The sequence below is a fragment of the Sabethes cyaneus genome, chromosome 2 (assembly GCF_943734655.1).
Source record: "Sabethes cyaneus chromosome 2, idSabCyanKW18_F2, whole genome shotgun sequence".
Classification (NCBI taxonomy): Eukaryota; Metazoa; Arthropoda; class Insecta; order Diptera; family Culicidae; genus Sabethes; species Sabethes cyaneus.
The window spans coordinates 95,701,064-95,726,140 of NC_071354.1; the positions used below are offsets into that span (position 1 = coordinate 95,701,064).

Genomic DNA, 25,077 nt, shown 5'->3' on the forward strand with positions numbered 1-25,077 from the left:
TAATGCAACATACCGCATTTCGCACTGTTAATCTGACACTAAAGTGGCTTTTAGTTTAATCAACTTATGTGTTTGACTTCTTTTTCCTTCTTGCCCTTCTTCTTCACTTCATTTTCCTTAAGCAAAATCGTGTGCGAGATTCGACTTTGATAATCGTGTAAATCGGGGTAGTCTACCCTACTAGCACAGTTGTTATAAACTAGTTGTGGCAACCGATTAACGACTGATTTTAGTCATAAATAGGTTGCAGCAAGCAGAAGTGACAAAAGTGTGCTACTTGGGTAAATAAGGGCAAATGTCGCACTAAACTCAGGAACTGAATTTCAAACGCTAGGGCATAATGGGTTAATAAAATCATTATGGTATAGGAAACGATTTGAACCTTACGCAACGATGTGCTGCTATTTTACAAGTTATAGCTAATAAAAAAAGTATAAATGCTCATAAAAATGGAGAATATTGTTTGGAAACGACGCATAGACTAATTACTCTCTGTCCGTGGAACTTTCTACTTGTTTCTGTGCACAAAGTGCTGATACATGGAGCGGAAATCATACAAAAATTAGATAACGATTGGACAGCTTCTGGAAGAAGCACAGGAATTATTGAATAAAGTTATAAGATATATTCAAGAGAAAATCATTCGCGAAAAATTCCACGGATTGCGACGAATTGGACGCAGGGAGGAGAAAGCTCAATGCCGTTACGACGTCTGCCGATTGGAAGCGGAGAATGCAGAGGAGAAAAGTGCCTTTGTGCAATACTTTGAATCTTGAGTTTCGGAGCTGCCGCCTGGTAGATTTAAAAAAAAAACAATCTGAACTAAGAACGCCTTTATTACGACGATACCATCAGCAAAGCACACCAGAGCGTTTCTCGGTCAATGGAACGCGGAACGAGATGAGTATTAAAGAATCTTGTAGGCGGGACAAGAGAACCTGAACTTCGGCTAATTCCTTAACCGATGAAGGAGAAAACGCTGTCGCCTGTTATGTGACATTTCTCGCTGTCTTTGTGGTGCCAGGATAAGTACTAAGATGCCGCTAAAGAATGGAACTGCCTAGTTACTGATTCACTGAACAGGTTAAACGATAGACTGAAGATTTTGAACTGTAAACTGTGAACTCTGACAGGATGAAGTTAAAGCATGATGCATTAATTAGCCAGCAATACAAGGGAACATTCCCTGAGGACTGAATGCAGTTCATATTGGTCAAAGTTTCTAAGAACTGAGACTCAGCTGAATGCGGAAACTGACGTGGCAGCACGACGCTACTCTCCGGAGTCAGCAAGCTGAAGAACGTGCTGGTCGATCATATTGGACCGCGTTACAACGCTCCATATCATTTAGCCACACGGATAAGGAAGGTCAGTTGTGGTCTTTACATGTCTGAGAATCATCTGGCGCTTAAACCAGATCACTTTATATTCCAAAATACCGATTTTTAAGGGTAACGTTAACTCATTATGACCCGGGTATACCTGAATTTGAATCAAATCAAGTGGAACTGTGTGGCCTCTATACAGTTATACAACTGTATAATTCCATTGACAATGTCATCAGTGGACGATAGTAACAAAAATTTGGGCACATGGGTAGAAATAGGGCTGCAGAAGACCAACAAAACCGCTGGGAAGGACCGCCTACCGGCAGAGCATTGTAAACATGGCGGAGAAACGCTAGCAAAGGCTCTACACTGGGTTATTTTGAGGATTTGGGAGGAGGAATAGCTACCGGAGGAATGGTAGTTAGTTTCATCTACAAAAAGGATGATCGGCTAGACTGCTGCAACTATCGTGGTATTACGCTGGTAAACGCCGCCTATAAGGTGATCTCCCAGATCCTGTTACTCCGGTTGTCACCGACAGCACAAGGTTTCGTAGGGAATTATCAGGCGAGTTTCATGGGGGCTCGCGCAACTACGGACCCAATTATTACTATCCCACAGATCTTGCAGAAAAGGCGGGAGTACAACGTGCCCACACATCACATGTTTATTGATTTCAAAGCAGCATACGATACAGTCGATCGAGACAGGCTGTGGCAGATAATGCACGAACACGGTTTCCCGGACTAACTAACGCGACTGATCAGAGCTACATTGGATCGAGTGATGTGTTTCGTACGCATCTCTGGGATACTCTCAAGTCCCTTCGAGACGCGGCTAGGGTTGAGACAAGATCACGGTTTAACCTGCATGCTGTTCAACATCGCTCTTGAGGGAGTGATCCGACGAGTGGGCAGCGAAACGAGAGGCACGATTTTTACCAAGGGTAGCCAGCTTCTAGGCTTTGCAGAAGACTTCGATATCATAGCCAGGAACTTTGCGACGGCGGAGGCAATCTACGCCAGACTGAAAGCGGAGTCTAGGAGAATTGGGCTAAAAATAAATGCGTTGAAGATCAAATACATGAAACGATGAGGTTCAAAGGAAACAAACGCTGCTCACGGAGGACACACGCGCCCTTGCCGTGTTCGAGCGGAAAGTGCTGAGTACGATATTTGGCGGAGTACAAACTGAAAGCGGAGAGTGGCGGAGGCATGTGAATCACGAGCTACAGGCACGGCTCAGGGAGGCTCCCATCGTACATCTAGTGAAAGGGGGGCCCAACGTGCACGATGGCTTGACCAGTCCGAAAGCGATTTGCGGCTCCTGAGACGACTAGGAAATCGGCCACGAGTGACCCAAGTTCGAATTGAATGGAGACGAGTGCTTGAAACAGCACGAGCCACCTCGTCTCTATGCTGAAGAAGAAGAAGACGAAGAAGAAGGTAGAACTTTATCAGGTAATCTTGGGGAAAGAAGCCGACCAGATCGACAATCGCCAATGAGCAATATAGCTTCATGATCAAGCGCTCCACGTCCCCCAATTTACTAACACGTACGTGATAGACTATTTTGATGTTCTTGAACACACATACTTACTTTTTCGGCGACAGTCCACTTATCGAATGGATACCGAATTCAGGAGCCGTCTCCACATTTATCGGTCTTGGGCTATCGCTCTCCAGTCGCCCCTAACACCCGCTGTGGGTACGGGGCTGCCTCGAAGTCGTCGGTCTCTGTGGAGTTTTATGCTAAATATTGTTTTTCGCTGGTTTCTCATCCGGCATCCTTGCTACGTGGCCAGTCCATTGTAGCCTGCCGTGTTTTAGTTGCTTCACAATATCCGTATCTTTGTATACTTGGTATATTTCATGAGACTGCGCCACACTCCTTCGTCTAATATGCCGCCCAGTCCTGAGAAATGTCATATTCAATTTATGCGATACGCCTAAATTGATGCAGTATACTGCTCATCCTCAACATATTGCTTATACAGATGTGAAAAACTCAGCATTGCCAACCTGAAAACAACAATTCGAGCGAATCACTTTTGTCCATATTCGTGTTAATCTCTGCATTAATTTATTCTTGATAATAGTGAATGAAATCAAATGTGAATCATTCATTCATTTTTAACTGCCGACAATGGCAAACGAAATTACAATAAACGTAAACATTGCTCAGATGTTTTAAATAATTTCCTTCAGTCAGGTTTTGGGTGATTTCATAAAGCAGGTAGTTTAAAAACTAAACTTTTAGATCCAATATATCAGTCAGGTGCAAGAAAATTGACTGACAGGCTAGAGAACATGCACTGTCAGCAGCTCAGTTCATCTTCATGATGAGATAAAAGATACTACCAGGGGTAAAACTGTATGCAGGGCTGTCAATTTTTTCGAGCACTTGCCGCAGCTCTACGGTTAACACCGATGATAGCGATGTCGTCCGCGAACCCTAGGAGCATATGAGATTTCGTGATGGTGCCGCTTCTCTGCACGCCTGCCCTTCGAATAGCACCTTCCAATGCAATGTTGAACAGCAAATTCGACAGTCCGTCACCTTGCTTCAAACCATCTAATGTCACAAACGAGTCCGATGTCTCACCCACTTATATCCTGACGCTTGATTTTAAACCATCAAGGGTAGCACGTATTAGCCTAATCAGTTTTGTCGGAAAACCGTGTTCAAGCATAATCTGCACCAGCTCATTTCGATTAACTGAATCGTACGCGGCCTTGAAGTCTATGAACAAACGGTGGGTCTGCAAGTTGAATTCCCGGAATTTATCGAGGATCTGTCGCAAGTTGAACATTTGGTCCGTCGTGGAGCGTCCCTCTCGATGCGGGAGAGAATTTTGTATGCAGAATTGAGGACAGTTATGCCTCGATAATTGCTGCATTCGAGTCGATGAACCTTTTTGTAAGTAGGGCATATGAGACCTTCCAACCAGTCCGTAGGCAGTTCCTCCTCAGTCCATACCTTTAGTATAACCTGATGTTTTGCACAATACAGCCGTTCTTCAACACACCATAAAGGTGGAGAAATTCGGAGTCGGAGGGTACCCCGTCTAGTGGTTTAAGTCGTACCTATTGAACCGTCATTTAAATGGGTTTCTATCGTTATGATGCTTTTGGGGTTCCACAAGAGAACCGTCCCGGATCTCTTGGTTTTGGTTAATTCCTTATACAACATTATTTTGTCATCATTCTTCGATAACAATTTATTTTCGGAATTTTCGTCTAATGCTGGAGCATTTTTGTTAAATAGTCAGTGTTAAATCAGACCGGACCAAGTCGCAAAATGACAGCAAACGATCAAGAATTTTCTAAGCTACATTTTACTTTAATCAGACAACATAAATAGTGCAAAAAGCTAGAACTATGAGGTGATTTCGAACGATTGATAGCTATGAACCATACAGACTTGCAAAATTTGAACGCGTTTTTCTCGAAATCAGAGTGTTGTCACTTGGTTCGGTCTGACTTAACACCGACCAAATAAAGAATAAATACATACTACTGAAAATACACAAATGCTAAACGTCCGTGTACGTCCATATCCATGGTGCAAAGGAAATTCGGATTACATACGGCAAATCCTTTTTTGATTACTTTTATTCTATGTTCGTACGTATTTCTAGCTGAAAACAAATATCAAGACTTCGAGTTTGTTGAAAATTTTTATATACATAAATGTTCGACAGGAAAACTTCGAATTTAAAACATTCTGTACAGTTTGCTGACGCCTTATTGACGATAAAATTATAGTGTTTGCATTACTTTTCACAGGACGTAAGTTTGGCATTGCCATTTTTTAATGTAATTAACGCGAATGTAAGGAAACGAGTAAAAAATAAATGTACGCTGTAAAGACTGTAAGTGAAGGAATTGCAAATCCGAAAGTTTCGTAATAAGTACCTATTTTGGATGTTCGTGTTCGTTTTGTAAAAAAATCCTTTGATATGTATTTTGGAAATTTCTTTTGATTCACTTCGCACGATATAGTCCAGCCTCAATCAACTGACCTTAATCAATGAGATTGCATACAGTACTACAAATTTAAGCTTTTTCAGATTCCCTTTTTTTGTTACTAATTTTAAAACGAGCTGCTATTTTTTCGATCGAATTTAGATTATAACCTTGAACACTGGATCGACAAATTCGATCCGAAAATCATAACATGTACAGTGGTTTTCAAAATAGGTAAATATGGCACAGACTGTATTAATTCTAGATTTACGATGACGACATAAGGGACGCCATTGGTTGACATATGTACAATTGTAAAAGTATTCAAAAATGCACATAAATGGTTTGCACTTTATATTAGTGATTGCAGAAGAACTCTCTTGAAATCATGCCTGCTAGTTCCTCGTCCTCACTACTGCTGCTACTGCCTGTGCTTAGATTGCGCGTTTTTGGGTTTTCCTCTGTGATCATATTGTCGTAGATTTTTTCCTCAGATATATTTTCATAATCAACATGCGAAAGCGCTTCGTTTAACTTCTTCTTTTTCAAACCACATAAGACAGCTTCATCTTCTAGCAGTAAATTGTTGCGTTGAAATTCATCAGTCTTCTTCTGTTCTTCAAATTGAAGAAACCACAGTTCATCGGCTATTTTTTTAAGTCCAGGTATGGCATTCGCCTGTTTCAACAGTTTTGGATATTTGCATATCACTTTCATACAACTAAATACGAGACTATTAGCAAACGCGGCGGCATTTATTAATTTAAGTGATGATTTGGCAGAAGTTGAACAGACCATGGGATAAATGCATGCGTTATCATCATGTGGAATGTTTATGTAGGCTCGACCCTGTGATCGACGGTTCAGGTAGAACTCTAGTATTCCTCGATACATGTCAACGTAGATACCAATGATTCGACCCTGACTAAATTTCTTTCCATAGTGCTTCAACTGACCATTGTGCTGAGTAAGGCCACGGTAGGAATATCCCCAGGATTGGTCGTCCATGCCAAGCACACTGACGAATTTGAACAGATTTGCTTGCAGGTCCACTTTGTCAGTTCCTATTCCAAGCATCTACAAAATGTAGGGACGAAACGTTATTACTTTCCGTATGAAGGTTACTAAACTATACAAGTTTCTACGAAAGATAACAAATTTAAAATAGCACTGTGTATAAAATACTCACTATATCAGTTCCGGATAGACCACTGAGTACTTTGATCTCCCAGTAGTGATGCATGCCGGACTGCAGTGGTAACGTTCCTCGAACTACTGCCGTTCCTTGGCTGTACACAGGATGGAACAGAATTTCCGTTCCGTTGATTATTTTTCGCTCTGGTCGCTCGCCCTCATCTTCCCAGGTCCAGTCGAGCTGAGTGGATGTATCTTCACCGCACTTGCAACGTTCTATTTTCCTGGCGGTGTGACGCGATCTTGTCACTGGTGGATACTCGCAGTTGCAAAAAGGAAGCGAAGTATTATCGTTGCGTCCCAAAAGCTTTTTCAAGTATGCTACACGTGAGTTGAAGTCGTTCTTGAGACTGTTGAGCGACATGTTGCACTGAATGTTTCTGTAACGTATAAGATACAACTTAGTGTAAGTTGGAAAGTATAGCTAAGTGATTGTGTGGGTGTTTAAGCATTAGTTTACATCGGAACATGTTTGCTAGAGTTGGTAGAAAAAGGAAGTAATAATGCAATTAATATGCACGTATTTTTCTAGAAAATTCTCGAATTGTTTTGCATTGTGTAGTCGTGCAAGTCTCACAAATCAATTGACACCAAAATCAAGACAGAAACTACAAAGTTTTTATGCAAAACAATACGATGGTTACCTTTGTGTTACACAGGAAGTAAAGACTGTAATACAGGTACATTTATTTCACTCCTATTAACTTCACCAAAAGGATGTTGAAAAAAGCTGACACTTCACGATTTCCTTAAAATTACACGATATATTTTAAGAAAACGCACTTCCTCTGTTGCTTCTTAAGCAAACCAGTAGTGCAATGAGGCAAGCAGCAATGGAAAAATACTCCCGAAAAACCTGCTGGCTGTGACACAACTACTACGACCACCACCGTTATATCCGCAGTGTAGCTGCTTGCTCCGGTCAGATGCTGGTTGGGTGCTGGGCTTATGCACATGCACGCATAGGTGAGTAAATATTATTTACTACGTATCTGTTTTGTTCTACCATTCATAACAATATTTACACGCGCTGAGGGTTCTACCCAATTTTAGGATTAAATACCGCTGTCGGTGTTTTAACAAAAGAACGCAAAATTACACTACAAAAATTAAATTAAATTTAGGATTTTTACACTCAACTCGACAATTTTGTGCTGGAAATCTAATTGAGGTGAAAGCAGATTACCCATATTGGGTAACAGCACTAAAGTCATTATTAGTATTAGGCCGTTCCCAACGCTGTTGTATTTTGTATGGGCTTGTCTATTATACAACTAGAACTAAAACTGGTCATTCGCAATGCTAAGTTGCAGTTCTACTTTTCGAGCTCTTTTTTGGAACGAATTTGCAGTTTTATTTTTGACAGTTGCACATCATAAAACTGTCGAGCAGTTTATAAACATAATTGAAACTTTGCGTTATGGGAACGGCCTAACCAATAACAATAATAAGGCCGTTCCCAACGCAAAGTTTCAATTATGTTCTAAACTGCTCGACAGTTTTATGATTTGCAACTGTCAAAAATAATTGCCTATTTTTAGAGAGGATTTGCCTGGAACGTGTAATGTGCGTGAATGACATTATTTGGGTAGTCGCCGGAAGTCAGTTGACAGTTTCCCGTGTAAATGGGATGAACAGTCAGCTGTGGAGATAGCGGACGGTAGGACATCACAGTCGAAACCACAACGAATGGATTATTGAAGATAGATAGTTTCAGAGTGACAACTACTTGCTTCTGGTGCTAGTGGACAATTTAATGTATATTACCGCCTGAAGTAAAGTTGCAATATTCTTGGGATATGGCGGTTCGGTTTGGAGTAAGAATACTAGATGTGGTCCTCGTAACGTGTCGTTCTCGACTATATTGTACTGAAATATTTCTTCCTATGCTATGTGTCGTACGTTTTACGCTATGCGCTGTGTCAGCGTATAATTGTCACCGTTCGACGCGGTACAGTCCGTTTACGCTTATACAGCATAACCGATCCGCGTCGCGCTGAACCATTTCAATCATGAGCGTCCACCACACGCCCTATTTACATTTTTTTAAAAATTGTTATCTATAGTTAAGAATTTTTAAACTAAACAAGGAAATATGAACTAGGATTTATATAATGCGTATTATTCCCATGTAATTTGAAAGAACTCATTATGAAACAATCGTCCACCACACGTCCTATTGTTTCAAATTATATGTATTATTATTTTCATTCCTTATAACTTTTTATTCTATTTTTATGTATTATGTCCTCTTTACCATTGATCTCTACCCTTATATTTGAGTCTATGTCCTCTACTACTCTGTATGGACCTATAAATTTATTGTCCAATTTTTTACCTATTTCATTTTTAATTAGGACTAAGTCATCTTTGTTATAACATTTTGGTACAATGTTTAAGTTATTTTTCATTGTTCTTTTCATCTTGCTAGAAAGAAGGTTTTCTCTTATTTCTTGATGGCATACTTGTAACTTTAACGTCAATTGCTTGCTATAGTTGTCTATGTCATAAATAGGCACTGGATTATCATTTGTTAAATTTGAAGGCATGTTACTATTTTTTCCGAATACTAAATAAAAAGGTGTGTATCCAGTGTTAGTGTGAACGGTATTGTTATATGCGAATGTGTAAAATGGTATCCAATGTACCCAAGAAAATAATTTTTCGTTACAATAGATGCGTAAAAAGTTTCCTAAACATTTGTGTGTGTTCTCCAAAGAACCTATAGTTTCATGATGGTAAGCTGTAGAATTTAGTTTTTGAATATTCAATAATTTGGCAATGGATGTAAACAAACTCGACATAAACTCTGTTCCTCTATCCGACGCAATTCGTTGTGGAACACCATATTTTAAAATAACATGCTCCACGAATGCTTTAGCTACTGTCTCTGTTGACTTGTTAGGTATCGGTGTTGCGGTTATAAATTTTGTTAACTCGCATTGCGTTGTTAGTATATATTCGTATCCATTGGTAGGTATCAAAGGACCAACCAAATCTACGTAGATTTTTTCAAATGCTGTGCTTGCTGTTGTCGTAATGATCATTGGAGTTTTTCCGCATCTTCCAACTTTTGATATCTGGCATTGCTTGCATTTTTTAATGAAATTCTCTACATCGCATTTCATGTTTTTCCAAAAATATCTTTTGCTTATAGTTGCAAGTGTGCGTCTAATACCCGCATGTCCCGCTGTCGGTAATATATGGTAGTCGTTTAGTATTAAAAGCTTTGACCTTTCGTCTGTTACTTCTTCTATTTGCTCTCCGATTTTTATTAAAATTGGTAATGTTTTTACTGATGATGGTCGACCATATATCTGTAGTTCTTCATATTTTTTAATGACGTCATATGTCTCCTTATTATTTTTGATGATTATATATTTTATATTATTAATTTTTGAATATTCCGCCACCTTCGACAACATTGCCCGTAGGTCAATTTGTGTCCTTTTGAGGGGAATTTCAATTACATCTGTGGAGATTTGCATGCTTTTTATGTTATCTTTCATTACCATTTTAACGTATTTGTCTTGTTTAGACGAAGGTTGATCAGTCCTATCGTCATTCGCTTTTTCGCCTTTAAGTTTCGAAGCTCTGGTAACGACTAGAACAGTTTTTCCATGAAGTGTTTTCAGGTCTTGAATCGAAATGCGTGACAACGCGTCCGCTATCACATTCTCGCTTCCTTTCCTGAAAGTTACTTCAAAATCATATTCTTCTAAAGCTAACCTGAATTTTGTTAATCTGCTGGAGGGGTCAGCTAAAGTAAAAAGGTAAACTAATGGTCTATGGTCACTGTAGACTTCAAATCTTCTTCCATACAGGTATGGTCGAAAATGCTTGATAGCCCACACCATAGCTAATAACTCCTTTTCTATCGTACTGTAATTTGATTCGGCTTTATTCAGAGTCTTGCTGGCATATGCAACCGGTTTGCCGTTGCTATTAGATAGCACAGCACCAATCGCATATCCAGACGCATCCGTATGTAAGTTGAATTTGTTGGTCTCCGTTAGATCCGGGTAATCCAGTACTGGTGGATTTATAAAACATTGTTTTAAATTCTCGAATGAGTTGTGGCATTCGCTACTCCATTCAAACTTTACACCCTTTCTGGTCAACTTGTTTAACGGTGTACAAAGCCTAGCAAAGTCTTTTATGTGCTTCCGATAGTAATTTGCGAAAGCAACGAATCGCTTGACTTCATCCGCAGTGGAAGGGATCGGCCATTTTTTCACTGCTTCGATTTTAGCAGGATCAGGCCTGATGCCTTCAGCAGATATGTAATGTCCCAGGTATACTAAATTTTCTTGCAAAAAATTGCATTTTTCGGGGTTTAGTTTTAAATTTACCTCTCGCAATCTTCGGAAAACGTTCGAGAGATTTTTGTTATGCTCTTCTAGATTTCTACCAAATATGATGAGATCATCCAAATATACTAAACACTTCTCTCCATTAAGACCTGCCATCGCTATGGTCATTAGTCTTGAAAATGATGCTGGGCTTATTTTTAGTCCCATTGGAAGCCTTGTCATCTGATATTGTCCAGACGACGTCGAGAAAGCTGTTAGTGGCCTATCCTCTTGCTTCAAATTGCATTGGTAGTACCCTTGGGACAAGTCTAAATGCGAAAAGTACTTCGCTCCTGCCAATGAGTCTATGACCTCCTCTATATTTGGGAGTGGAAATGTATCGTTCTCAAGAACATTGTTAAGTTTCCGATAATCAACAACCAACCTCCATTTCTTTTTGTCATTCGCCGACTTTTTTGGCACTAGTAAAATTGGGCTATTCCATTCGGAACTAGTCTTTTCAATGACTCCATCTGACATCATCCTATCAATCTGGTCATTTATTTCCCTTTTTTGCGCCAGGGGAAGGCGATATTGTTTAGAAAATATTGGAGTTGTGCCATCCTTTATTTTAATACTGGATGTGTACTTATCCGTTACTGTTAATTTATCGTCTTTCAAGCAAAACACATCAGCGTATTTTAAGCATAGCCTCTGCATCTCTGCCTGATCTTGTTTTGTCAAATGTTTCAAGTTCAACTCATTTAAAAGTTTACTTGCTCTATTAGTATCGTATTTTGGCAGTTTAATTTTTCCTACCACATTGTAATCCCTTAGATCCTTTGTTTCAATATTCTTTGTTTCAATGCAAATTTCCTTATTTGCTATATTAATAATTCTTACGGGTAATTTCCCTTCTTTTGGAACTGATATTGAATTTGCTATGAAAACATGTGGCATTATTTCTTGTTGTAGTACCACACAAGTACCCGTCACACCGGTATCAACGTACCTTACCACCTCAGTACGAGCCGGTATAATGTAGCATGTTTCAGTTTTTGGTTGTTGCAATCTCATCTCCATACTCACAAAATCAACAATGGCTCCAAATTCTCTCAAAAAATCTGTGCCAATCAAGCCGTTAACTGCATCCGGCAAGCTCTCTATAATATTAAATTTAATGGGATATTCCACAGACTTGTACCCCACAAAAGTGTCAACGGATCCCAGAGTACGGGTTACTCCGTTTACACCACTGATTTCTAATGTGTGTGAATTATTGATATTGATAAATTCGGGAAGACATCTTTTGTCCAGAATACAACAAGATGCTCCACTGTCAATTATGAGTTCTATTACTCTGCCAAATAATTTAAATTTTGCTCTGAGAGCCTTCTTCGCACTAAAATTAACGAAAAAGATCGATTAAATGTGCCTCTTCTACAGGTTGTTGTTGTTGCTGTTGTTGTGTTTGTTGTTGCTGTTGTTGTCGTTGCTGAGGTTCGGCCATATGTGCCACATGTCCGTTGTTCCTCCCGCGACTGTTATTTCCTCGGTAGGTTTGGTTGGTTTGGTGGTTATTGTTATAACCATAGTTGTTATTGTGTTGTGTACCCCTACCACGGTACCTAGTGTTTCCTCGGTAACCACCACGACCTCTAGAGCTTACTCGGCTTCTCCAATTATTTCGATCGTTGCCCCTATAGGGCGTTCTTCCTGATGTGCACCATAGTGCCATCATATTTTCTAAACTATTTTCAGTTTTTGGAGTACTTTGGCACTCCAACGCATCCGATATCGCTTTATTTAGCGATGTCGGATTCCGTGCTTTTACGAAAAATTGTGTTGAGGGATCTTTCAATCCCTCGACAAATGCCTGAACCGCTACAGGTTCGACAATATTTAGGGCTGCCGCCTCACTTGGGAAAGTTCCCATTGAAACGTGTGCGGCTGCCAATTTAGCGGACAGGTTTTCTATGTCCGCGCCGAACTCTGCGATTTGTTTAGAATGTTGTTTTTTCAATGCCATCTCCTTTTCCACCGCTCTCGGTGTAATCTTCACCGAAAATTTTCTTTTCAGTGCATCAAACGCCTCGGCGGTTGTTCGGGCATTATCGATTGCCCCGTGGGCTGCGCCTACTAGTCTTGTTTTTAAAAATTTCAGGACGTCTGCTGGTGGAACTCCGTTGGAGTATTCCTCCAGCAATTCGACGGTTTCAATAAATATGGACAGTTTCGATGGTTCGCCATTATATCTGTCGACTACCTTCATGGCCAAGCTAAGGTCTAGTTTGGTCGCCATTTCGTAGCGTTCTTCTTCTTCGAAGTCTGAAAATTCTTCTTGAAGAACTTCCTCGTCGTCGTTTGATTCCTCTGAGTCTTCTTCGTTATCTTGTATTTTCGAATTTTCACCCTCACCCCCTTTAGTGCCTTCAGGGGCTAAGGTGTCGTCTAGGTTAGCAGGTACTGAGCCAAGCAGCTTATAGCACTGCCTAGCAACAGACTTCAGTTGTAGATATCTTCTTTTAAATTGGGCTTTAGTCTCTATTGCTTTACATTTGTTTACGGCCCTTTTTAGCTCTTCTAATATGGTTTGGATTTCCTTTATTTTCCTTACCTTAGTGCCTGGTTTATAATTGGCATGTTTTTTTAAATTAGCATGTAATTTCCCTAACGCATCTCCTGCTTTGAAAAATTCTTCCATTCCAGTGATAGTGCCTAAAACAAAATTTTTTTTTTTTTTTTTTTTTTGTAAAGTAATTTATATTCTTCTTTTTTTACTAATGGATACTTCCCAATTATTTCTCTGGTTATATTTGAGATGTTCTATGGTCATCACATTTGACATTTTTTCCCCGCAGCAGCCGAATTTTCCCATATCTCGCTAGTGTGAAATTTTCCATCCATCCGAAGCTGGAATCATCGAACGAAATTTTCTCTCGCAGTCATCGTCTGGTTGATTGAAATCATTTCCAGTTGTACAACTGAATCAGCACTTTTATCCGTAGAATGTATGTCGATGTACGAATGCAACGTGGAAGCTACTTGGGACAGCACTACACTTTTTTTTTTTTTTTTTTTTTTTTTATACGTTTGTTTTTTAAAGCAATTGTTTATTGTTTTAATTGTTTTTATTTTGAATCACAACATTTGGTAGTTTCTTACACGTTTGGCAAATTTGCCATACTAATAGCTCTTTGGGCGACACTTTCTGTCTGTTGGCGGTGCAGTTTTGCTACTATCCGCACTACAATGTATCCTACAGCCAACGCTGCTATCACGCACAGTGCAATTGTTTGTGCGGTATGGTTCTGTTCAATGACGCTATTTGATGCGGCCGGTGCGATGATTTCATCCGCACTAAACCATCCCATTGTAATTTTTTTTTTTTTCACTCTACGATTCACGTATTACGTGGTCTCTTCCAGAACACTGTTCGAAGCGTGCTTTTTCGCTTTGCAACCAACAAGGACGTTTTTCATTGCACAATTTCTGAAACTATAACTTCCGGAACAAAACTCGACCACTTTTTTTTAACTTGGGCATCTCCAACGCGTGAATCAGAAAATTTAACCGTATCGAAACTCGCTTTCACTGCATACTGGCGAGGATCGCCATGCAATATTCTTGGGATATGGCGGTTCGGTTTGGAGTAAGAATACTAGATGTGGTCCTCGTAACGTGTCGTTCTCGACTATATTGTACTGAAATATTTCTTCCTATGCTATGTGTCGTACGTTTTACGCTATGCGCTGTGTCAGCGTATAATTGTCACCGTTCGACGCGGTACAGTCCGTTTACGCTTATACAGCATAACCGATCCGCGTCGCGCTGAACCATTTCAATCATGAGCGTCCACCACAAAGTATTGTCACTGCAAAACTGGTTATCTTCAATAATCCACTGCTCAGGATTGCTAATAAATTTATCAGAAAATTTAACAAATCAGGCAAAAAGTACAAATCCGGCTTCATACGTCGAAAAACCGGCCTTTTTGCCGGATTGACCGGCCACCGGCTTTGCAAGTGAAAAACCGGTCGGGCCGGCCAAAAACCGGCCACTTGGCAACCCTAGAAGCAGTTTTTCGGTCTAAAACAGGGGCTCTGTTTTCTAAAATGTATTCATTGCATTCTTCTTGTCAATCTGAACACAGTGAATATATTTTTATGAACTGAATTTGTATTTCAAACAAAGAAACTGCTTTTGAAATTTACAATAACGACTCATTTCACCTCAATGCAATGTGATGCTCCAAAGTTATGTAAATAATGTGCGAAAGAACTTCATCTTGTAGAAGAGTCGACAATTACAGCTATCGAAGCGCATCTGCGCACCCCCCGCATTTATGCTATCAACAATATTTTATATGCCACTTACTGGTACAATCTTTATCATTACCAATCGAGCGCTTTGCGCAATCAGAATACTTTTTACTTGTTTAATGTAAATATAAATCGTTAAAGTTACGCGCGAGTTATTCCTTCCACCCGTATCCGAACGCTGGATTTCCCTGTGATATATCTAGTCTGCCATCAGGGTTATGGGCCCAGCTAGGTCGGGTTGAGAAGAAGATATATTCCGAGACGTGTTCCGTGATATTTCCACTCACACGAGAGTGAAGACAATCGTTGTGAAAAGATCGATTGTTGGCGCGAACAATAGACCGTGATACAATGGAGACCACGCGGTTCCAGATTGCAAAGCTAAATGGATCAAATTGGCAAACCTGGAAAATCAGGTTAGAAATGTTGCTTGCTCGTGAAGACATGTGGACAATTGTCTCAGATGCGATTCCTGCAGATGATTTACGTACCGAGCAGTGGAAGACGCTCGATCGAAAAGCTAAAGCAACTATTGTGCTATTGTTGGATGATAGCCAATTGTCATTGGTTAAAAGTGCGAGTCATGCTCATGATGTGTGGGAAGCATTAAAACGCTACCATCAGAAGACTTCGCGATCGGTTCGAGTTTCGCTCCTGAAAAAGTTATGCGCTATCAATTTAAGCGAACGTGGCGATATCGAACAACATTTGTTTGAAGTAGATGAACTCTTTGAGCGTCTTGCGGGCGCTGGTATGGATCTGCCTTGTGATATAAAAATTTGTATGCTCATGCGAAGCCTGCCACCTTCTTTCGACACGTTGGTGTCCGCTCTTGATAGTCGCCCCGATGAAGACTTAACAATGGACGTTGTAAAATCAAAGTTAGTGGATGAATCTCAACGGCGGCAAGAGCGTGAAGGTGTCTCAAAAGTTAAAACAGAAATAGCAATGAAGTCAGCGGTGTATAAGCGATATAAAGAAACTCGTATTTGCCATTTCTGTCAAAAGGCAGGACATCTCCAGCGAAACTGTCGCAAGCTGCTAGCGACGAAGAAAAGTGACTCTAAAAGTGATCATTCCGTCTCGGTGAAGAGAGACGAGAACGCGAAGGCAAAAGCGGCGCGAAGCGAGGATGTTGCATTTCATGTCGGTGGCGAGAAGAACGGTTGGGTGATAGACAGTGGTGCAAGCGCGCACATGACTAACGACGAAACTTCATTCACATCACTTGACAAATTTTCCGGCGGATGGATTACGTTGGCTGACGGAGAGAAAACCCAAATATGTGGCCAGGGAAGTGTTCTTTTAAACGGCGTTGACGGCGAAGGAGAAGTTATCAAAATCGAAGTTAAAGAAGTAAAATTCGTACCGGGACTGTCGACAAATTTGATTTCAGTGAGCAAGTTGGTGCAGAACAATTACGATGTGGTGTTTGGCAAGCACGGCTGTAAAATCTTAAATGCTGACAAATGTATTGCTACCGGTATGCGGCATAATGGGCTCTATTATTTGCGACTTGCTGATGCATCAACAAACGCGTTTGTTGGATACCACAATGATCACTGCCAGCATCAATGGCATCGGCGTTTGGGCCACCGAGACTGGGATGCAGTGAAACGTATCGTTAAGGACCAACTAGCAACTGGAATAAAGATCAACGAGTGTGGCGTACGATCTGTGTGTGAATGCTGTTTGGAAGGGAAGTCAGCGAGAGCTCCTTTTCCACCAGTAAGTGAACGTAAATCTCGTCAACCGTTAGATATCGTACACAGCGACTTATGCGGTCCAATGAAAAATATAACGCCAAGTGGAAACCGCTACATAATGAACATAGTTGACGATTATAGTCGTTTTACGTTGACCTATCTTCTTAAGCATAAGTGGGAAGCTGCACAGCGTATAAAAGAATTTGTGAGGTGGACCGAGAATATTTTTGGACGTAAGCTGCGTGTCATAAGGACTGACGGAGGCGGAGAGTTCGATAATAACGAGCTACGTGAGTTTTATCGTGATGAGGGCATTAAAGCTCAGTTTACAGCTCCATACTCGCCTCAGCAGAACGGGGTGGCGGAACGTAAAAACCGTTCACTAACTGAAATGGCGACCTGTATGCTGCTCGATGCAGGTTTAGATCGACGCTACTGGGGAGAAGCTGTACTTACCGCCACCTACCTCCAGAATCGGCTTCCATCAAGATCAATTTCAAAAACTCCGTATGAACTCTGGTGGGGTAGAATGCCAGACTTGAAACATCTTCGGGTTTTTGGTAGTACTGCTTACGTTCACGTTCCGGATACGAAGCGCGCTAAAATGGACAGCAAGGCAACGAGATTGGTTTTTGTCGGCTATTCCATGGAACACAAGAGTTATCGTTTTGTAAATCCAGAAACGGATGCGATTACGATTAGCCGAGATGCAAAATTTATTGAACTCGGCAATCCAATCTCGCAAATTGAGTTGTCAAATGCTGAGCCAGACAACATGCCAGTCGACGGTGATTCGATGAAAGAAGGAGATGATACGTTAGTCCCAGTAGAAGAAAATGCAAATCATCGAGATGAGGAAGAAGAACTGAGTGATTATGATAATTTTTATGAAGCTGCTAGTGATGAAAATGAGCTGCCGATACAGAATGTGCGCCGATCAACTCGTGTTAACCGTGGCGTACCGCCGCAGTATTTGGATGAGTATATGTTGGAGTATGCTGTTGGTATGGCAGCGTGTGCTGTTGAGGAGCCGGATAGTTACCGTGAAGCCATGCAGAAACCAGAATGGAGAGACGCGATGGAGGAGGAGCTAGCGTCCCATCACCGTAATACAACGTGGGAACTAGTACCACTGCCAGCCGGACGAAAGGTGGTTGGTTCCAAATGGGTATATAAAGTGAAACGCAACGAACATGACCAAATCGTGAAGTATAAGGCGAGGTTGGTCGCACAAGGTTACACACAGCACTACGGTGTGGACTTCTGCGAAGTGTTTGCACCCGTTACGCGACAAGCTACGCTTAGAACATTTCTCGTTGTGGCTGATAAATTGAAGATGGTCGTCCAACACTGGGATGTTAAGACGGCTTACCTGTATGGATCCCTTGATGAGGAAATATTTATGCGGCAGCCTCCGGGCTACGAGGTACCTGACAAGAACTTGGTTTGCAGACTTAGGCGTAGTATTTATGGGTTACGCCAATCAGCACGCTGCTGGAACAAAAGGTTGAACGAGGTAGTAACGAAGCTGGGCTTCAAAGCGACAGAAGCGGATTCCTGCTTGTACCGAAAAGAGCGAGGTCAGATCAAGGTGTTTCTGATCGTTTATGTAGACGACCTGCTTATCGCGTCAGCAGATGATGCAGAGTGTAAGAAAATTTTTCGTTGTCTCCAGGAAGAGTTTGAACTGACTAACCTAGGCGAAGTGAAATACTTTCTCGGGTTGGAAGTAAAGCGAGAAGAGCGTTGTTTTAAGGTACGTTTGGCGTATCACATCGACAAGTTGCTCTCTAAATTTGGCATGGAGCAGGCTAAAATTGCAAGGTCCCCGATGGAACCTGGGTACCTAAAAACGGAAGTTGCAAGTAAGCTTTATGATGATCCGACGATGTATCGGAGCCTAGTTGGTGGACTCCTCTACATAGCTTGTGTTGCTAGGCCTGACATTGCAGTTAGTACGGCTATCCTTGGGCGCAAGTTCAGCGCGCCCAACGAATCAGACTGGACTGCAGCAAAGCGAGTGCTCCGGTACTTAAAAGCCACAAGGGACTACTACTTGCGACTAGGCGGTGATCCAAGTCAAGCACTTCTTGGTTATTCCGACGCGGATTGGGCAGGAGATATCGAAACCAGACGGTCTACTTCCGGCTTTGTGTTTAGTTTTGGAGGAGGAGTAATCTCATGGGCTAGCCGACGACAATCCAGTGTAACGCTATCATCAATGGAAGCTGAGTATTTTGCGGTCAGTGAAGCTTGCCAAGAAGCTATCTGGCTGCGGAAACTTCTGAGTGATTTCGGCGAAAAACAAATGCAGCCCACTGTGATAAAGGAGGACAACCAGGGATGTTTAGCTTTCGTCAAAACGGAAAGATCTACTAGGCGCTCTAAGCACATAGACACAAGAGAGCGATTCGTTCAGGAGCTTTGTATGAAGAAGCAGATTTCGCTGGAGTTTTGTCCTACACACGAGATGGTGGCGGACATACTTACGAAACCGTTGGGGCCATCGAAACTTGGACAGTTTTGTGAAATGCTCGGCCTGACGAAATAGCTGCTGCTCGTCGAGGAGGAGTGTAGAAGAGTCGACAATTACAGCTATCGAAGCGCATCTGCGCACCCCCCGCATTTATGCTATCAACAATATTTTATATGCCACTTACTGGTACAATCTTTATCATTACCAATCGAGCGCTTTGCGCAATCAGAATACTTTTTACTTGTTTAATGTAAATATAAATCGTTAAAGTTACGCGCGAGTTATTCCTTCCACCCGTATCCGAACGCTGGATTTCCCTGTGATATATCTAGTCTGCCATCACATCTTTCCGTGGGTTAACAAAGGCTGCCATACAAAAAATAACAGAAAGTTCTGAATACTAAATTAAAGTTTCAAAACATTTTTGTTATTTTCACTTTTTAACAATACTGAACCTGTCATTTGGGATGACATGTCGCACATGTAGGGTAATTTGGCGGAATTTGGGCACCCTAAGCACCTCACCTATTATCCCAAAATCTATGCATCAGAACTCAAAAAAGTTGAATCGTATACTGAGATTCACTTGTTTTCTGTTTACCAGCAGAGTTTAATAATTGTATCTAGCTTTGTTTTGCTAAAATATGTTAAAATATGTTAAAAAGCATCATTTTTGCTTTTTTGGCATCAAAATTTTGTTTGGGGTGATATGGACACCCACTGGGGTGAAATGGACAATGTGTAAAAACTGTTGTTTTTAACGAAATACCATATTGTGGCTCATAGCAGATAACTTAGGAGCACATATTAACTAGTAGTAGTGTTTCGAGCTCAATTCCGTCTATCTGAGTGGAAGAGCCAGTTCATAAATTATACTAATATCACTTTAGTTTTTTCGCAAGTAAACAAAACCATTCTTCGATGAATCTTGATCTTATTCAAGGTCTTATTCCACATTTGTTACATGCAGATGCTCCTGCATTAGTTTCTGGGGGCTCAGAGAAGGTGGACATATCGCTTGGGATAAAATACTTACGATACCAAAATGAATGTGACATTGAATTTTGTACAACCATAGACATTCAGGGATTAGCCTCGAGTGCCTCCAAAATCACATATTTTAATATTAATCTGAGTATGAGGAGAAATGACCAGAGTAAAATATTACATTTTGTTTGTTCTCAAACACATCGAAACCCGATTAATAAAAGCCCTGACTTTTGTTGCGAATGTTCCCTTGGCGGTCATACGTTATTAGCGGGATAGCAAATACTCTCAAAGTTATATGCCCAAAAAGCCATTCTTGATTGCCTATGATGGTCTTTTCGGTGGATTCTTGTTTTAACATCACATGCACATCTTTTTTATACTTTTACGGTATCTAGAATCAATTAGACCGAAGAAATGGTTCAAAATCAACTTGACAATTTCACCCCAAAAGAACTGTCCATTTCACCCCACACAGCATACAACAATATGAGATCCAAAAATTGGATTTATTTTTATACAATTTAGCTACAATTTTCTATCAAACAGTTTCTCTTATGTAACCAAACAGAACTGCACTGCACAATGATCTGAAAAGTTTGTTAAATTACTGGAAAAACCTTAAAACCTAAAGCATAAAAATTACATCTGGTGCCGTTTTAGGCAGTTGTTTTGTTTACGTTTACATTTGGCAACACCTGTCAAAGTTAAGCCCAATTTTTTTACGTTAATAATGGTGTAAGAATATGAGGAAGAAGTTGAGAATAATGTGAAAGCAGAGAAACTGGTACTTTCCGAGATAAAGCACCTATCCATTTTACCCCAGGTGTCCAAACCACCCCAAACGACCCTACTGACAAAAATATTTAAAACAGAGTTATATCCGTGTTTCAGATTCGGTCAAAAGTAAAACAGACCGGTCAAAAGTAAAACTGTCGAGCAGTTGTAAATTCGTTCCAAAAAAGAGCTCGAAAAGTAGAACTGCAACTTAGCATTGCGAATGACCAGTTTTAGTTCTAGTTGTATAATAGACCAGCCCATACAAAATACAACAGCGTTGGGAACGGCCTAATAGACCAGCCCATACAAAATACAACAGCGTTGGGAACGGCCTAAATATTACCCAGGCAACCAATAAGCATTAACATAAGCAGTAAATTAACCGTTTGTTAGCATATCTGGCACTTTATACTGCACGTAGCTGTTTATTAGCTTTTTAATTGCCTAACTGTAATTGGAATTTAAATCAGCTGTAAATAAGTATTGTCAGTACTATAAAAAGATTAGCAGAAAAGTAGCCGTGTATTTTGCCAAAATACCCTGTAAGTAACATTTAAGGTGACTTAAACGCTTATTGGCTTGCATTTGAATGGCATTGGTTATGCTTATTGGTTACCTGGGAGTATTAGTATTGGTACACCCATTGGTGCACAAAGAGTGCCCTTTGCGTAGCACTAAACCAGGAGTACAAAAGCTTTAATAGATAATAATAAGCTCTATAAGTGCTCCACTAAAAGTTTTTTAAATTTAGCTTGGCTGGAGTGGTACGGCCAAATGAGTAAAAGTGAGTCAAATCGGAGCACAAAGTGCATGACAGTCCTTAGATTTTTATGCAAAATTGGGTATAACAATACGATTACTCAAGCGTTGTTTTCAACCATTCACCATGTGCGTGAAATGGTGCTGCAATCTAGATGCCATCCTCAAATTTCCTTGGAATTTTGATATTTTTAGAAAGATTTCAATGGTATGGGGTCCACGTCACGTTGTCTTATGTCAACAGTTTTGGCAAATGAAGGGCGTTTTACTTAAGTTTTTTTTCGAAATAAAGATACATAAAAATCTGAGAGCCTCGGAAACGGTCTTCTTTTTCTTATGCTTTGGCTATTCTTCTACTTTATATTACGTTTGTGTTTATTTTTGGCTAACAAATCAACGCTTTGTAACCGAAACACAGCATGAAAAAAAAAAAGAAAAAGAAACACAAGATGATTCCAAGAATAAATTTTTGTTTTCTGTTCCTTTTTTTATCTGGCTGTGTTTTGAGTACAAAGCGTTAACAAAGAGTTATAAAAGTCCTCTCCAAGCTTCCAACAAAAAAAAAATGTTGCAATACGTTGCACAATTTCCGAGAAAAAGGCACATAAAGTTTGAAAATAGTGTTTTTAAGACTGAAGAACTGAAATCTGAAGTAAAAAAATTGTGATTTTTGACGTAGGACTACGTCGTTCAGGAAGGTAACTGGCATAGGGTATCATTTTTTTAAACGGTGGTTCTACAATTGATGGAGGCAATGTTGCTATTCATCGATAAAAGTACTGATTCGGTTCGAAACACTCTCAAAGGTGATTCCATAACGTCAAATTCTCTGGCAATGCTTTTCTAGCTGAGAATTATTTTATGAGAGTGAGAGAAAAGCGAATTACCACTCACTCTTTTTCATGCATGAATTGATCGCTAGTGATGCCAATCAAACACGAACAGCTCGCATTTTGACTCATCGCGATGAGTAGTGATGATTTATCAATTTTGAAAGACAGGCAAAAGCGCTATCGGATATTGAATTATACCATCAAAAAAACTTGTACCTAATACTTATGTTGCTTTTTCAGGTCGACTATTAGCACCTGAGATACTTGGAATATACATTTTTGCGACATACCCAACAAACATTTTTTTTGAATAGTGGTTCAACCGTTGTGAAGCTAATTACCGGGTAACAAGCAGGGATGCCACATATAATTCTGTGGTTTTTGTTGGAAAAATCTGGCCATCTGTACAGCGAGGAAAAATATCTGTGCAAAAATTGCAAAAACCAGGTTTGCATTTGATTGAAACCATTTTGTTTGTCCGTGCGCCGCTTGAAGTAACTGGCGTGCGTATGGCGTCACAAGTATATGTAGACGTTTGACAATTTCAGAATTATTATATGTAATACGAATAACGTTTTATATTTCAACGCGCAATATTTTTTTTGTAATTTGCCAAAAAATATGCTTGTTTACGTTTCATCGCGAAATACATTCTCGGTTGGATGACAGCGATTAACGATGATTAGCGATGAGTGTGAGACAGAGATACCGAGCGAGTATTTGCTAGCGTAATCAATTCATATTTTGCTCACCAGTTTTTGCATCGGCGATTCTTCGCATGCGTTCAGGATACATACAATAGAGTTGCAAGTTGATACAATTTAAATCGCTGACGAGCAGGTGATGTGCCTTCATCGTGATGAAAATTTGCAACATTGGATGGAGGGACGGTAGGGGAAAGTAATGAATTTTTTTTGGGTCCAACGCCTATATGGTTCAAAGGTACAAGTATCAGCGAGCCACATGCCCTGGCGGGTGTTGTGGGTTCGAGTCCGGTTATGATCGGAGATTATAGGTTGGTTCAACCCATGCACCTTCCAGCATTGGATAAAATGTAGGAGTCACAATGACAACTTGTTAAGCGTAGCTACCAATAACCCCCTCCCCCTCACCTTCCCGCTCTTTCCCCTCTGCTCCAAAAAACAAATTTCATTACTTTCCCTTACCGTCCCTCCATCAATTGTAGAACCGTTTCAAAAAAAAAATATTAATATTAATGCCTGACCGCATTTCAAGGTTATAGACTAACAACACGAGTTTGGTCTATAGGGTATCATTCCAAAAAATCAAAAAATGCGAGCGTCATGAAAAAATGGAAGGTTTTGAGTAGTGTTCGACATCGGAACAAAAAATTGAAGTCCGGGTTCCGGTTCGGTCCGGTTAAAAATCGGCACGAACTTTGTTATTCCGACTTTATTCCGGTCTGATTTGACTCTGTTTCGGTTTTGGAACCTGAACAGAGCCAAATCGGGCCGTATTAATCTTTATAGTCGGAATTTCCGTCGTCAAATCGCCTAGGTTTATTCGTCTCGCCACACGGTGGGACGGATCTAAAAAGAGAAGGACATCAGCTTTTGCGGGAAAACTACTTTGGCCTAATCTCAAGTTTTTAGTCTTGACCTTGAGAAATGCGGTCATCTATACCTATAAAGAAGGATTTCTGTCTGTCTGTCTGTCTGTCTGTCTGTCTGTCTGTCTGTCTGTCTGTCTGTCTGTCTGTCTGTCTGTCTGTCTGTCCGTATGTTCCTTATAGAATCGAAAACTACTGAACCAATCGGCATGAAAATATGCATGTAGAGGTTTTTTGGGGCCAGAAAAGGTTTTAGTGATGGTTAGAAACCCCTCCCCCCACTAAGAGGGGGGGGAGGCTCCCATACAAATGAGACACAAATTTCTGCATAACTCGACAACTAATCAAGCAAATAGAACAAAATTTGGCATGTGGGTGTTTTCGGTGACAAGAATTTATTCTATGGTAAATTGAGACCCCTCCCCTCTTTATAAGGGGAATTATAACTCCTCTCCTCTTTAAAAGGGGGGGCTTCCATACAAATTTCCTCATAACTCGAGAACTAATCAAGCAAATGGAACAAAATTTGGCATGTGAAAGTTTTCGAGGGCAAGAATATTTTCTATAGTAAATTAAGACCCCTCGCCACTTTAAGAGGGGGGGCTCCTGTACCAAAGAAACACAATTTTCCTCATAACTCGAGAAGTAATTAAGCAAATGGAACCAAATTTGGCATGTGGGTGTTTTAGGAGACAAAATTTTTTTCTATGCTGAATTGGGACCCCTCCCCGTTTTAGGAGGGGGGGGGATCCTATACACATGAAATACAAATTTCCTCATAACTGAAGAACTAATCAAGCAAATGGAACAAAATTTGGCATGTGGAAGTTTTCGAGGGCAAGAATATTTTCTATGGTAAATA

At 40.5% G+C, this 25,077-nt stretch overlaps 1 protein-coding gene across 2 annotated transcripts in view; it reads right to left on the reverse strand.

The window, feature by feature from the left end:
* Positions 1–4,944: 4,944 nt before the first annotated feature.
* LOC128734457 (SPRY domain-containing SOCS box protein 3) overlaps positions 4,945–25,077 on the reverse strand; it is a 29,388-nt gene continuing 9,255 nt past the window's right edge. Inside the window, exons 1-3 of one of the 2 annotated variants that reach the window (XM_053828668.1) lie at positions 7,135–7,347; positions 6,486–6,870; positions 4,945–6,373 (exon numbers count right to left, since the gene is read on the reverse strand). In XM_053828668.1, the coding sequence (XP_053684643.1) occupies positions 5,654–6,373; positions 6,486–6,854 (1,089 nt within the window). In that variant the 5' untranslated portion in view covers positions 6,855–6,870; positions 7,135–7,347 and the 3' untranslated portion in view covers positions 4,945–5,653. Of the gene's footprint in view, positions 6,374–6,485; positions 6,871–7,134; positions 7,348–25,077 lie in introns of those variants that run through there. The other variant, XM_053828667.1, reaches the window with a different exon arrangement.